The sequence below is a fragment of the Daucus carota genome, chromosome 9, assembly GCF_001625215.2.
Source record: "Daucus carota subsp. sativus chromosome 9, DH1 v3.0, whole genome shotgun sequence".
NCBI classification, from domain to species: Eukaryota; Viridiplantae; Streptophyta; class Magnoliopsida; order Apiales; family Apiaceae; genus Daucus; species Daucus carota.
This window is the reverse complement of record NC_030389.2, coordinates 23922498-23936613: the sequence shown is the minus strand read 5'-3', so window position 1 is coordinate 23936613 and position 14116 is coordinate 23922498. Positions and strand designations below refer to the sequence as shown.

Here is a 14116-nt window from a genome sequence, read left to right as displayed (position 1 = left end):
AGTCGCTTCTTTCCCGGATGGTCTCTGTCTTTACAACTAGATGGGGTGGCATCACAAATGAGAACTTTCTGTTAATCTCTTTCTGTGGATAAGTCTTTCCATGTAGTGTGAGTTCATTCAACAGCAACATGAACCTTTCATAGATTTGAGAAATGTTCTCTCCAGGTATTGCCTGAAATGCTTCATATCTGGCAATTAGCATATCGTATCTGTTTTCCCTGACTTCTTCAGATCCCTCCATCAATGCCTCTATAGTGTCCCACATCTGCTTTGAAGTTTTCAGACTTAGTATCAGATGTGTCATAGTCTTGGTCATTGATTCAACAATTATAAGTTGCAGATTATGGTCATGTGCAATATACTCCTTATCAGTTTCAGTGTATTCGCTTTTCTCTTTGGGAACAGACTTTTGTGGAATACGAACAACATTTTCAACAGATTCAGGAATAATCTTCATAGGCAAAAACGGACCATTTTCCAGAATCCCAATGTACATGGGATTAGCAACTCTGATGTACAGCAACATCTTCATCTTCCAGTTGTTGTAGTCATCCTTGTCAAATGGAGGTACTTTGATTCCTAACTTGTGTGTCGACATTGTTATCAGATAAAATTACGATTGTACGGACAGCTAGCTTTTCAGATTGGTTACGGATCTCAGATCTGTATATCGATCAGCTAAGCTCTGATACCAATTGTTAGGTCCAATCAGACGTAGAAGGGGGGGTTGAATACGTCTATACCAAATTCTTCGATTAATTGAATTGCGGAATATTACTGTTTAAGTCCAGTTAAATCAATTGTAAATGAACAACTCCAGCAAGTCGGGGAATATTCTTATATTAAAAATAATCCTCGGATGCTACAAACTCCAACACGAATGTCGGCTGCAGAGACTACAAACACTCTAATACAAACTCTCGACTAAAACGATATTCTAACTTGCTCTCGAGAATGTGTATATTGTGTGCACTTTACAAAGTGTGTAGTGGTTCTCAAATGAGAACACAACTAGATCAAGAATAGTTTTTCCATCATCTAGAATATTGAATACCTGATTTGATCTTTAACAACTGAACATGATATACTACGTTGCTCACTTTTAAGAAAATACGAGCATCAAAATATATATTTAAAAATATGAGTTTGCACAAAGTTAAAAATGTAATCACACGACTAATTAAACTAAATATTTCATGTTTTTATGAGATTCATGAGGCCTAACTAATATCTACTCTCTTTTTGCTATTTAAAATTCCATAAAATCATTTTAAGATCTGGTTTATAACAATTACATGAAAAATCATTACAAGACTCAATCAACAAACTCAAAAAAACTAACGATGTAAATTAAAATTTTATAACGAGACAATATTATAACATACTGTATCAAAATAATAATCATCTAATATTTTAAATTAACAATAAAAAATTAAGACATTGAAATACTATATAATTGATATGAAAATTAAAAGGGTAAGACACATCAAAGGCGTCAGAATTTTTATGGGTACAGTTATAAGGTTAGTAGTTCAATTGATGCTTTTATAATAAAATAAGGTATCGGTCTTTTTACCAACAACATATGCTTCAATTTTTATTTATACAAAGTGTGTGCAACATATGCTAAAAAAAATGTGTTAATGATCTGCCCCATCTTGTATCACTTAACTAATACACAAACGTACGTTCAAAAAAGAAGAAATACATGTAAAACAACGCGAAAATCTAAAAATTTCAGTATTAATTTTAAATATAATTTTGAACATGTTGATAATATGGTAATAGCTTCTTTATCCTAATGATTTGAATATAGAAAATCAGGCAAAATGTAATTTTTGATCCATATATATTTTTTAAAATATAGTACTTATTACTATTAATACTATTAGGTTGCAAACATTACGTTTTATATTTACATATTTTTTCAAAAAATAAAACATTAATAATTATGCTCGAAATAATATGATAACAGTTGACACATAAATATTATTTAAAATACAACAGGAAATAGAGGCTCGTGCCTCGCACGGGCTTTTATGCTAGTTAGCGAGATAGGGGAGCAAATCTTTGAAAACCTTTCAATTCTTTAGAAAATTAATCAGATTCTTTAGATTATTCACAAATTTTCAACTCTAATTTTTAAATATTTTATAATGCTTAATGCTTCTTACAGAAATGAGCAAAGCGGAAAGATTGTAAATAATGCAAATCAATTTAGTAGTAGAGGTTTAATCGATCCTAATTTGTTCTAGCATATTTCAAATGCGGCTTCACCAGCATCGAACGTTCTGCTCAAGTGTTGCATTTTCAGCAACCTCTCAAATTTCTCGCTTTGCACGTCTAGGCCAAATTGAAGATGCACGCAAAGTGTTTGATGAAATTCCTCATAAGTGTATTGTTTCGTGGAACTCAATAATTGCTGGGTATTTCCAAAACAACCTCCCAAATGAAGCTGAGGCACTGTTCTATAGAATGCCTGAGAGAAACAATGTTTCTTGGAACGGTTTGGTATCTGGGTATGTAAAGAATAGGAGGATAAAAGATGCTCGTAAGGTGTTTGATCAAATGCCTGAGAGAAATGTGGTGACTTGGACTACAATGGTAAGAGGGTATGTTGAAGAAGGGTCGATTGATGAGGCTGAAACACTTTTTAGACAAATGCCTGAGAAGAATGTTGTTTCTTGGACTGTGATGTTAGGTGGTTTGATTCGAGATAATCGAATAGATGAGGCTAGGAGATTGTTTGATGTGATGCCGGTGAAAGATGTTGTTGCTAGGACTAATATGATTGCTGGGTATTGCCAGGAAGGTCGGTTGGTTGAAGCGCGTGAACTTTTTGATGAAATGCCACGTAGGAATGTGATTTCTTGGACTACTATGATTACGGGATACTGTTGTGAGGGGCAGGTGGATATTGCAAGGAAGCTTTTTGAAGTCATGCCTGAGAAAAATGAGGTGTCATGGACAGCTATGTTGATGGGCTATACTCGGTGTGGACGGATGGAGGAGGCCTCAGATATTTTCGATGCAATGCCTATGAAGTCTGTTCCGTCTTGTAATGCAATGGTACTTGGCTTTGGCCACAATGGGGAAGTTGATAAAGCAAAGATGGTCTTTGATCGAATGAGAGAGAAGGATGATGGATCATGGAGTGCGATGATTAAAGTTTACGAACGACAAGGATATGAATTAGAAGCACTTCATTTATTTTCTTTAATGCAAAGTCAAGGAATTAGGATAAATTACCCTTCTTTAATCAGTATCCTTTCGGTATGTGCTTGTTTGACAAGTCTTGATCATGGTAAACAAATTCATGCTCAGTTGGTCAAGTGGCAATTTGACTGTGATGTGTATGTTGCCTCAGTTCTAATTACAGCATATATGAAATGTGGTGATCTTGTCAAAGGAAGATTATTGTTCGAAAGATTTTCCTCAAAAGACATAGTTATGTGGAATTCAATGATTACAGGTTACTCCCAACATGGTCTAGGTGAGGAAGCTTTGGGAGTGTTTCATGAAATGATGTCTTTAGGCATCATGGCCGATAATGTTACCTTTGTCGGTGTTCTTTCAGCATGTAGCTACACGGGGAAAGTTGAAGAAGGGCTTAAATTATTTGAAATGATGAAATCGAAGTATCTAGTACAGCCAAGAACTGAGCACTATGCTTGCATGGTTGATCTGTTAGGTCGAGCTGGACGTTTAACCGAAGCAATGAAATTAGTAACTGAGATGCCAGTAGAAGCAGATGCTATTATCTGGGGTTCTTTGCTGGGAGCATGTCGAACCCATATGAATATGGATTTGGCCGAGGTCGCAGCAAAGAAACTTTCTCAAATTGAACCTGAAAATGCTGGACCTAAGATCTTGCTGTCAAATTTATATGCATCAAAAGGTAAGTGGGCTGAGGTAGCGTCCCTGAGGAAAGACATGAGATCGAGGAAGGTTAGCAAATCACCTGGATGTAGTTGGATTGAAGTAGAGAAGAAAGTCCATATGTTTACTGGGGGAGATAGCACATCCCACCCTCAGCATATTATGATTTCCAAAAAGTTGGAGGAATTAGGTCATCTGTTAAAAGAAGCAGGATATTGTCCTGATGGTACCTTTGTGATGCACGACGTTGATGAAGAAGAAAAGGCACATAGCTTGAAGCTTCACAGTGAGAAGTTGGCTGTGGCATATGGACTTTTGACTGTCCCTGTAGGCGTGCCTATACGAGTAATGAAGAACCTTCGAGTTTGTGGAGACTGCCATTCTGCTATCAAATTGATATCCAAAATCACCAACCGAGAAATAATCTTAAGAGATGCTAATAGATTCCATCATTTTAATGATGGATTGTGTTCTTGCAAAGATTATTGGTGATGGCAATATTGTCTGTCATGGCCGCAGGAGTTTTGGATGAGGATTTTCGTGAACCATGCTTCTTTACATTTCTATGGATCCAGTGGTTACTAATTTAGTTTGAGAGGTCCAATGCTTGAATACAGATCGTTGAACACTTATATATAAAAGCTTAATAGAAGAGTTGAGGATGGCTGGTGAGACAATTTATCCTATGTGAAATGACCGGCGTCATTGTACATATACACATGTTTCACCACTGACACCGGAAACCAAGGAAACCATGAACTCTCATTTTCAAGAGGGAGAGGTATCCACTAGGCTACATAACTACTCCAAAATTCATGTCACTTTTTCTTGAAAGGTATAAACATAATTTTTGAGAAATCTATTGCTATATTTACTGGGAGTTATATATCATTTTATCTTGAGCATCTATTTAACTCCATTGGTTGCTGACTATATCTAGGGTTGTAGTGTTAAAGATTCAATTTTTAATAACAAATCTTCATTTGTCTCTCTTAGTCAAAACACATGAATCTTGACTCTTCTCCACCAACACTTGATCTGCAGATGAGAATTATATTTCTGTTGTGTAAGCAGATCAATAATCTAATATATATTTTAATTTCCAATTAGAATAGTAGATTTGAACACATGTTAGCAAATTTTTTGTATGTGTTTGTTTAAGTTACCACCTACTGAACTAATTTATTCAGTTGGTGGTCAATTAAATAAGATCTGTTAGCACTTAGCACATACAACAAATAGATAAGCTTCTGGCACTCACTAAGCTTTAAACCCTTTAAGTCGTTTGACGTTTAGGTAATACTCCCTTTATCATCATAGTAAACAGTCGACCATTAGAATCACATCTTCCGGGGCTATGAACGACTATAACCTTAAATTTTAATATCGGGGGTTGAATACGAGACTTCCTATCTCCTCCCAGTTCCCTAACCTTTATTTGTTAGGAAAGCCACTTGATGAATTCTATGTTTTAATGTTTTAAAGCATACAAAAACCTAGTTGCTAGCGACCTGTACTAAAATGAACATAAAAGCTTCACAAAAATAAACAAAAACAGACTGCATATCAGAGTTTGAACTAAGAACAGACGACTTTTAATCCAAGTTCATCATGTTGAGATTTTGTCCATCCCTTCAACTCAAAAATGATTAGTAAGTATTGCTCTACAGACACACACACGCACGCACTTATAATTTACTGACATAAAGATTGTCGAGCGCAACTAAACATTTAGATACAGGTCATGTTAAATAGTAGTATTTCTGATCAACTTCTTCTGTTGGGGGGGGGGGGGGGGGGGGGGGGGGTTAAAAATTTAGGCAGAAAGGAATTCTTAGTTCAAGGCACTTCTAATTGTAGAAATGATCCATTAAACTTGAAACTCAATGTGAAATAATGAAATCATGGACAACAAATTCTTACAATTTATAAAGAAAGCTTGAGGTTCACGGTATCATTCTCCTCCTCTATTATCTCTTGTTTGTTTTGATCATCATCTGCAGTGGTAGATGGACCTGTAAGATTCTCTGCAGGAGCTGGGATGGAAATAAATTTATTGATCTCGAAATCCTCCAGCTGGAACTTCGGACACCAACCAGCTGCTGCTATATTGGTCTTTGGCTTTTCTTCGTTGTCGTTCACCAGAACTTCATTCTCCTTCGGTCTGTCTTCTCCGCCTACACGCCGTGTACTTTTAATCAGTGCAAAGAATTTCTCCATTTTTTCATCCTCAGTCTCTCCTTCATTATTCTCTACCTTTCTCTTCTTTCCTTCCTTGCCCTTATCCATGTATGACTGTTAAAATGATTGAGATTGAAAGGGTTTTTATGGAGCGGGACTGTTATTTAACAAGTGCATGTTACGTTGGAACTACTGAAATACTTTGAATACATGAGTTTATTAGTATTTATCCATACTAATACTTTAAAAAATAGCTACTACTAACATATGATTAAAGCTCGCTTTATTAAGTTTAAATATTTTTTAATTTATTACGAAAGTACGAAATATTCTAGTTTAAAATAAAAAATCATCCCTTTAAAGTGTGCGGCCAAAACTTATTTTTACTTTTTATATTTACTAGTTGAGAAGCCGCGCGTTGCGGCGGCCTATAAAAATTATATTTATGATTCAATATTAATATTTATAGAACGCAATAATTTTGTAACTGTCCATAAAAAAATATATTAATGATTAAAAATTAATATTTGTAGGATAAAATAAATTTTATATTATAAAAATCTTGATGTAATACCAATACCAATATATAAAATTGCAAAATTGGACTATAATTCATTTGAAAAAATGAAAATAAATTTCTACACATAATTAACAATTTAAAGCACGATGAATCTTAATTTTATTTGTGATTTATTAAGTAATCATGTTCTTACATTGTCACCTTCCTCCAATTTTTTTTGGATTGATTGTGCACAAAAACATCTATGAGATAGCGGTCTATAACTACCCTTGCTTGTAACAACCTTTATTTTTTAATGTTGTATGAACAGTCTTCACTTAAAAGTTGCTTAAACAGAGCATACAGATAATGCATCAATAATTTTTTCCTGTGTACAAAGTATATCATATAAAAATTAACAACAAACATGTCTGATGAACAAAACAGATATTTTAAAAGAATAACCAACAAACATACAACACTAATGGTTAATTTATTGATATCATCCATCAATATCATGTTAAGACTATATAGCGATCTGTAACTACCTTTGCTTGCAACAACTTTTCTTTTTTTTGCCAACAAGGTGCTGGTGTGGCAGTAGAGTTCTTGTACCCCATGCGGGAGGTCGGGAGTACGACTGCGTGTGCAATCAATTAGCAAAAAAAAGATCTTTTTTTTTAAATACCATATAAAAAGTATTCACTTATCATTGAAGAAAAACGACACCACCGAGTTAGAAATCGAGAAAGTGAACAATAACCAGGGAGAGGTAGGGTTGTGGTATTGAGAGAGAGCAGGCTGTGTTTAGATAGGCTGTGTTTAGATGATCCAAAACCCTACAACTTATAGGAGTATTTGTAGGTGCAGAGATCCCATAACTAAATAATCAGAAACTAATCAGATTAAAACTTTCAAGCTGTTATATTCCATAAATAATCTGAAACAAAATTAGATTCCGAAACTTGCTTTCAATATATTCGAAACTAAAAAAGGTAGTTCTAATTTTTGATATTTTTCATCCGAAAATTTCAGAAAATTAGAAAATTAGAAAAAATAGAACGGAGCGATGTGAGAGGTGCCACCAGGGTCGGCTCAAGACAATTTGGGGCCTTAGGCGAATCATAAAAGTGAGGCCTAATTTTGAAAAAAATATATTTTATTAATAATATAATTAAAAAATTACAATATTTAAACATTAAAAAAAAATTACAATATAAAAATATTTATAGCTACAATTTCAAAATAAGAACTTTTATTTAATTACTATATTTTCGTGTTCAAAATTACTTTCTAAGGTTTTGATGTAAATTGTTAAATAAATATTTAATTTTGAAATTAATAATAAGATGTATAAATTAAAGATAATATTAAATTTTGGAGATATTTTGATTAAATATTTCAGATAAGTTCTAATAATGAAAATAATTTCGTTATTAAAATCAAAATCTGGAAATTAAATAAACTGAAGTGAAAACGAAAATAAAATCTCTTAATTTTTTCACAACTAAAATATATGTTCACCAAAATCAGGTTACAACTTACAGGTAAAATTTATGTTCAACATAACCACGTTACATCCCATAAAACAACAATTTACATGTTTTTTGGTATTAGAGTCAAGTTAGTATTTATATTTATTAAATTAGTAAAAAAAAATAATACTACTGATATTAATATTTCAATTATTGTTTTTGAAAAAATTAAATCACATAAATTTTTTCAAATTTTCTACAAAATTTTGATATTAATTCTGATCTGCTTTCATATTTTCTACTCATATCGTGAAATTATAATTTTTACTACGTATACTTATATATACTTAATATAAATATGGGGCCTCTCGGAAGTGGAGGCCTTAGGCCATCGCCTAAATGGCCTTAACTGTGAGCTGGCCCTGGGCGCCACCTACACGCCCCTCATTTTTTCTTTATATAGAAACAAAATTAGATTAAAACTTTCAAGCTACTGTATTTCATAAATAATCTGAAATAAAATCAGATTCTGAAACTTACTTCTAATATATCTGAAACTAAAAAAAGTAGTTCTAATTTTTTGATATTTTTCATCTTAAAATTCTAGAAAATCAGAAAAATAGAACGGAGCGATGTGAAAAGCGCAACCTACACGTCACTCGCTTCTCCTTTATATAAGTATATTTATTTATTTTTAATATCATGTACTTGTGTGGTATCGGTATTCCAGAAGAAAAGACAAATCAAAGTCATATTTTGATGTCTGTATATTTTTCATATCTATATTTAAGATTTAAATTTGAATACAGAATTGTTGTATCGTATCAGATCAAAAATTGTCGGGTCCAACTAGGGGTGAGAAAAAAAAACCGAAAAATCGAAACCGAGCTGAAAAACCGAAAAACCAAACCGAAAAAAATCGTAACAGACAAAAACCGTAACCGAACCGAACCGATATAACGGTTTGGTAACGGTTACGGTTTTACCCCTAAAACCGAACCGAAAAACTAAACCGTTTATATAATATATAATAAAAATATAACATTTATTATATATTATTATATATAACATATTATATATATATATATATATATATATGTGCTACAATATATTAATTATATATTTTAGTAAGAGAAATAGATATAATAAGTATATAAATATTTTTCTAAAATTAATAAAAGTATTAATTTTGTAGAGTAGTTTCTAATCATATAAAAACCGTGAAAAAACCGAAACCGACCCACGATTAACCGAACTGAAAAAAACCGTTTGAAACGGTTCGGTTACGGTTTCTACCTAAAAACCGAACCGAACCGAAATACACGGTTCTATAACGGTTTTAGGTAGAAACCGAGCTGAACCGACCCGTGCACACCCCTAGGTCCAACAATAATGATGTGTCCAGATAAGATACTGTTATAATATATATAATTCATGTCCAAGTTGGTGAGGTTGGACCGTGGGAGCTCTGTTGCCTTCCCGTAAGGTTGCTTTCCTAACAACCAAGGGTCCAATTTTTATTTTTATTTTTTTGACGAAAACCAAGGGTCCAATTTAATTGAGTAAATATTTGATAAATGTTGGGGTTGGATAACTCAGTGGTTAAGAGTTCGAATGAGAGTTTCTTAAAAAGATACTCATTTGTAAGGTTATAAGATATATATTTGTCAAAAAAAGAAAAAAGAATATTTGATAAATGTTAAAGAAAGCGGTCTAGAAAAATTTTATGTGATAGTCATTTTCCAAAATATACAGATCTTTCCCTTTTTTTCGTCAATTAAACCTTCTTCTTTCTTTCAAATTCATATTAATTTTTTAATCTCTTCTAATCATCATAATTCATATTTTTCTTCAAAAATTATTCATTATTTGTGAGGATTGTGACTATATGAATTTGAAAGAAAGAAGAAGGTTTAATTGACGAAAAATAATGATTGAAGTGGCATACGAGAAAGCCACTTCAAAAATTTTAAGAATGGTCAGCTGCCTTGCGTCAGTGCGCGTACGTCATTGTTGGTCATATATACTATAAACAGTGTATTTGCTTTATTTTAATTTTGAGACTAAAAGTTTAATTTCATAAAAATGAATAAATATATATGTAACTAATATTTTATTAAATAATAAATATAATATTTTTAATATTTTAAATTTAAAAATTATATAAAAATTTTAAATAATAAATACGATATATTTAATATTTTAAATTTAAAAATTATATAAAAATTTACTTTTACTGAAAATCAAAAGAAAATATAATGAAAATTATGGTGGGAAGCATCTTCTATCGTAAGCTATGGGCCTATGGCTACTTGCCCGCTTGGGACGACAAATGTGGAAATTTTGTGTAGTAGCCCAAAACGGGAAACCCTACTCTTAATTTAATATCATATACTCCCTCCGTCTTTCTAAGTTGTTTACGTTCACTGTTTACATGCATTTTGACCTTTCTATAAAATATAGTTTAATAATTTTTTTTAAAAATTTTCTTTCTTCGAATAAAAATTTAAACATCAAACTTTAATTCAAAAAAATTTTAAAAATATATTATAAAACTATATCTTAAATGAGTTTTGAAAAATGTGTCAAAAAATAACGTAAATAAATGAAAGGGACATATAGAGTGTATACAAGGCGAATGGTGATATTTTGATTACATGGTCTTGAGAATTTTTAAGATCTTATCGTTTGCCGGATCAATATGCATACAGGACAAATAAGCACCATGACTGTCGTCCCTTTGATAATTCACCGGGATGAAGTCAAATAACTATAATCTCCAATGAGATTAGCTATAATTGTTGTCAAATTTAACCTACAAGATATTATGTAAAATTTGTTAACCTGTAAGAGATTGTGCTTTAGTGGATATGTCTATATTGATTGGTTATAATTTAAAAATAGTATGTTATTAATATTTTAAATTTTTATAATAAAATATATCAATTCATTATGATAATAAATGATGTGTAATATTCTTACAAAATTCTCACAAACCTGTAGAGGTTCGATAAATATAATCCATAGGATGTGGCTGAAATCATAGTGGGTGTTTATGAGCTTAAAAGCATGAAAAACCCACTTCCACTTTTAGCCTTCCCGTTCGGCAAACTTGAAGAAACGCTTAATCTAGCAAAAGAAGCCCGGCAAAAGAAGATAGGAACCCTAGCTTATTTTCAGGACTCGAATTCTACTTCTTTCGTTCTAATCAGCAACACATGTTAGCACCGTCTCATCAACTCACTTGGTTTTGGTTATCAATTATAAGTTTTGAGTCCTAACATATTCTGTTTACTTGTATTATTTGGGGTTATTTTTTTTTTCTTTTAATGCAGCGTTTAAAATTTTGTACTTGTAAAATATTTCATGTATTAACAATAAAAGATCTTTTATAATTATAATTAATCATTTAAAAGAAATAAATTATTATTGAATTATTATTAATCTTTATAGCATCTCCAACCATTGAAAACCCATAGCTAAAAGGTGAGCTGACATACTAAAAATAAAAAAATTTAGCCAACAGCTCGAAAAACTCAACTCCAACCATACCTAGTTGTCTATAATTTTAGTCAACCTCCTATGGATGGCTAAATTGTCGAACCTCTACTGGTATGTAAGAAATTTGTAAGGAAGATTCCACATCATTTATTACCATATTGAGCTGATATATTCTATTTTAACAATCTAAAATATTAATAACATACTATTTTTAAATTATAGCCAACCAATATAGCCAATACCATTGAAGCAAAATATCTTACAAGTTCAGAAAATTTTACGTAATGTCTTACAGGTCCCATTTAGCCAACGATTATAACCAACGCCGTTGGAGATGCTCTTAAGATATCAAATAAATTTTTATATTTTATCAATTCATTTTTTTATGCAAATATTTTATCTATTCATTAATCAATTAATTATAAATCAAATGCAAAATTAATAAGATGGTGATGAACTTATTAATTAAAGAGATAAAAATTGTTTCCAACTTCAATCTAGTCAATAATGACGCTACAAGTTGTTTCCGGGCTCAAACGAGTCAAGAATGAAACTACAAGGTGATTCAAATTTCAAACAACTAAAAATAAAGTTACAAGTTGTTTTCAACTTCAAACGAGTCAAGATTGAAACTACAAGTTGATTCTAATTTCAAACAACCGAAAATGAAGCTGCAAGTTATTTTCAACTTCAAACGAGTCCGGAATGAAGCTAAAAACTAATATCCAACTTCAATCTAGTCAATAATGAAGCTACAAGTTGTTTCTGAGCTCAAACGAGTCAAGATTGAAATTACAAGTTGATTCCAATTTCAAACAACCGAAAATGAAGCTCCAAGTCGTTTTCAACTTCAAACGAGTCCGGAATGAAGCTAAAAATTATTTCCAACTTCAATCTCGTCAATAATGAAGCTATAAGTTGTTTCCGGGCTCAAACGAGTCATGAATGAAACTACATGGTGATTCCAATTTCAAACAACCGAAAATGAAGCTACAAGTTGTTTTCAACTTCAAACGAGTCCGAAATGAAGCTAAAAATTGTTTCCAACTTCAACCTAGTAAATAATGAAGCTACAAGTTGTTTTCAACTTCAAACGAGTCAAGAATGAAACTACATGTTGATTCTAATTTCAAACAACCGAGAATGAAGCTCCAAGTTGTTTTCAACTTCAATCGAGTCTGGAATGAAGCTAAAAATTATTTCCAACTTCAATCTAGTCAATAATGAAGCTACAAGTTGTTTCCGGGCTCAAACGAGTCAAGAATGAAACTACAAGGTGATTTCAATTTCAAACAACTGAAAATAAAGCTACAAGTTGTTTTCAACTTCAAACGAGTCAAGAATGAAAACTACAAGTTGATTCCAATTTCAAACAACCGAAAATGAAGCTGCAAGTTATTTTCAACTTCAAACGAGTCCAGAATGAAGCTAAAAACTAATATCACTACTAGAAAAAAGGGCTTAGACATCGGTTAAAAACCGATGTCTATTGAAAACAGGACCGATGTCTTCGCATGTGATGTAAAAGGTAGGGGTCTTAGACATCGGTTTCTGACCGATGTCTACCACCACCTTTCACAGCAGTTCTAATAAAGAACCAGATGTCTATGCATTAAAAATCATCTTTTTTGCATGATTCTAATATGAAATATGGTAATAATAGAGGCTGCATGTGATCTTAAACATGAGACACACAAGAGAAAAATGGACACATTTGCAGTGGAACTGATGTAATATTCATTTTTAACATCAGTTGCCTAAATTAACTGATGTAAATGACTGTAATTCACATCATCTGGTTAAATTAGCCGATGTCTATGTTTGTCCTTCACATCTGTGTCTTATCTAACTAATGTATATGTACCTAATTTACATCATCTCTTTAGTTCAATTGATGTCTATAGTGTTCTTTTACATCATCTCTTTAGTTCAGTTGTTGTCTATAGTTCAGTTGACATCAGGTTTCTTTTAAATCCATTGTCTTTCTGTAGTTTCGACATCAGTTTTTTATTTTTCTGATTTAGTTCATTTTTTCTGACATCAGGTCTTTAACATTGCCCTGATGTCTATACATAATTCACCAACAAGCAATAGTAGTACTGATGCCAACTAATTACATAATCCACCAACAACCAATACTAGTACTTCAATCTAGTCAATAATGAAGCTACAAGTTGTTTCTGAGCTCAAACGAGTCAAGATTGAAACTACAAGTTGATTCCAATTTCAAACAACCGAAAATGAAGCTACAAGTCGTTTTCAAATTCAAACGAGTCCAGAATGAAGCTAAAAATTATTTCCAACTTCAATCTTGTCAATAATGAAGCTACAAGTTGTTTCCGGGCTCAAACGAGTCAAGAATGAAACTAAAAGGTGATTCCAATTTCAAACAACCGAAAATGAAGCTACAAGTTGTTTTCAACTTCAAATGAGTCCGAAATGAAGCTAAAAATTGTTTCAAACGTCAACCTAGTCAATAATGAAGCTACAAGTTGTTTTCAACTTCAAACGAGTCAAGAATGAAACTACAAGTCTGAAATGAAGCTAAAAATTGTTTCCAACTTCAACCTAGTAAATAATG

The 14116-nt window shown here is 32.1% G+C and overlaps 1 protein-coding gene across 1 annotated transcript; it reads left to right on the top strand.

The window, feature by feature from the left end:
* The first annotated feature begins 2022 nt into the window (after window positions 1–2022).
* On the top strand, window positions 2023–6119 carry LOC108192579 (pentatricopeptide repeat-containing protein At1g56690, mitochondrial). The gene has a single exon (XM_017372299.2). It carries the CDS (start codon window positions 2266–2268, stop codon window positions 4369–4371), a length of 2106 nt encoding a protein of 701 aa, XP_017227788.1. The 5' UTR covers window positions 2023–2265; the 3' UTR covers window positions 4372–6119.
* The last annotated feature ends 7997 nt before the right edge of the window (window positions 6120–14116 follow it).

Coding starts and splice junctions, on each gene's coding strand:
- LOC108192579 (XM_017372299.2), top strand. CDS start 2,266: ATGCGGCTTCACCAGCATCGAACGTTCTGCTCAAGTGTTGCATTTTCA.